The sequence below is a fragment of the Penaeus monodon genome, chromosome 21 (genome assembly GCF_015228065.2).
Source record: "Penaeus monodon isolate SGIC_2016 chromosome 21, NSTDA_Pmon_1, whole genome shotgun sequence".
NCBI lineage: Eukaryota > Metazoa > Arthropoda > Malacostraca > Decapoda > Penaeidae > Penaeus > Penaeus monodon.
Window position 1 is genome coordinate 21,447,044 of NC_051406.1, and position 407 is coordinate 21,447,450.

Below are 407 nucleotides of genomic sequence, written 5' to 3' on the forward strand. Positions count from 1 at the left end.
GTTTAAAAAACCTTGAAACATCTTGAATCACGTGTTCTCGCAAGTCTTTATCAAGGAACTTGTTACAGGAGAGCTACTTAAGTTAGGGCTGTAACTTACATTGACCAGAGCGGCGACCTGCAAGAGGGCATCTACGTAGGCGCCATGACAGGTCTCCCCCAGGTGAGCAGGTCCCTCAGGGGCCATCAGGGCCCCTGTGACCCCCGAGCGCTTCCCCTGCGGCACCCACGAGCGCGAGAAGGTGATCTGGGCCAGGCTGGGGCCCACCGCCACGCACACCACCAGCACCAACAGCTGCAGCTTGTGCATCATGACCTCGGATGACCTGAGTGGGACGTTGGAACAGGTGAGGGAGCTGAAGCGGAAGCAACTGTGCTGGAGGCGGCCACTGCGCGCCCCTTATACCG

At 58.7% G+C, this 407-nt stretch overlaps 1 protein-coding gene across 1 annotated transcript in view; it reads right to left on the reverse strand.

Moving 5' to 3' along the window:
• Window positions 1–386, reverse strand: part of LOC119586714 — a gene marked incomplete at its 3' end in the record, with an annotated part of 539 nt that extends 153 nt beyond the window's left edge. The window contains 1 exon segment of the mRNA XM_037935444.1: window positions 100–386. Within this exon segment, the coding sequence (XP_037791372.1) occupies window positions 100–312 (213 nt within the window). The 5' untranslated portion in view covers window positions 313–386.
• Window positions 387–407: the final 21 nt, after the last annotated feature.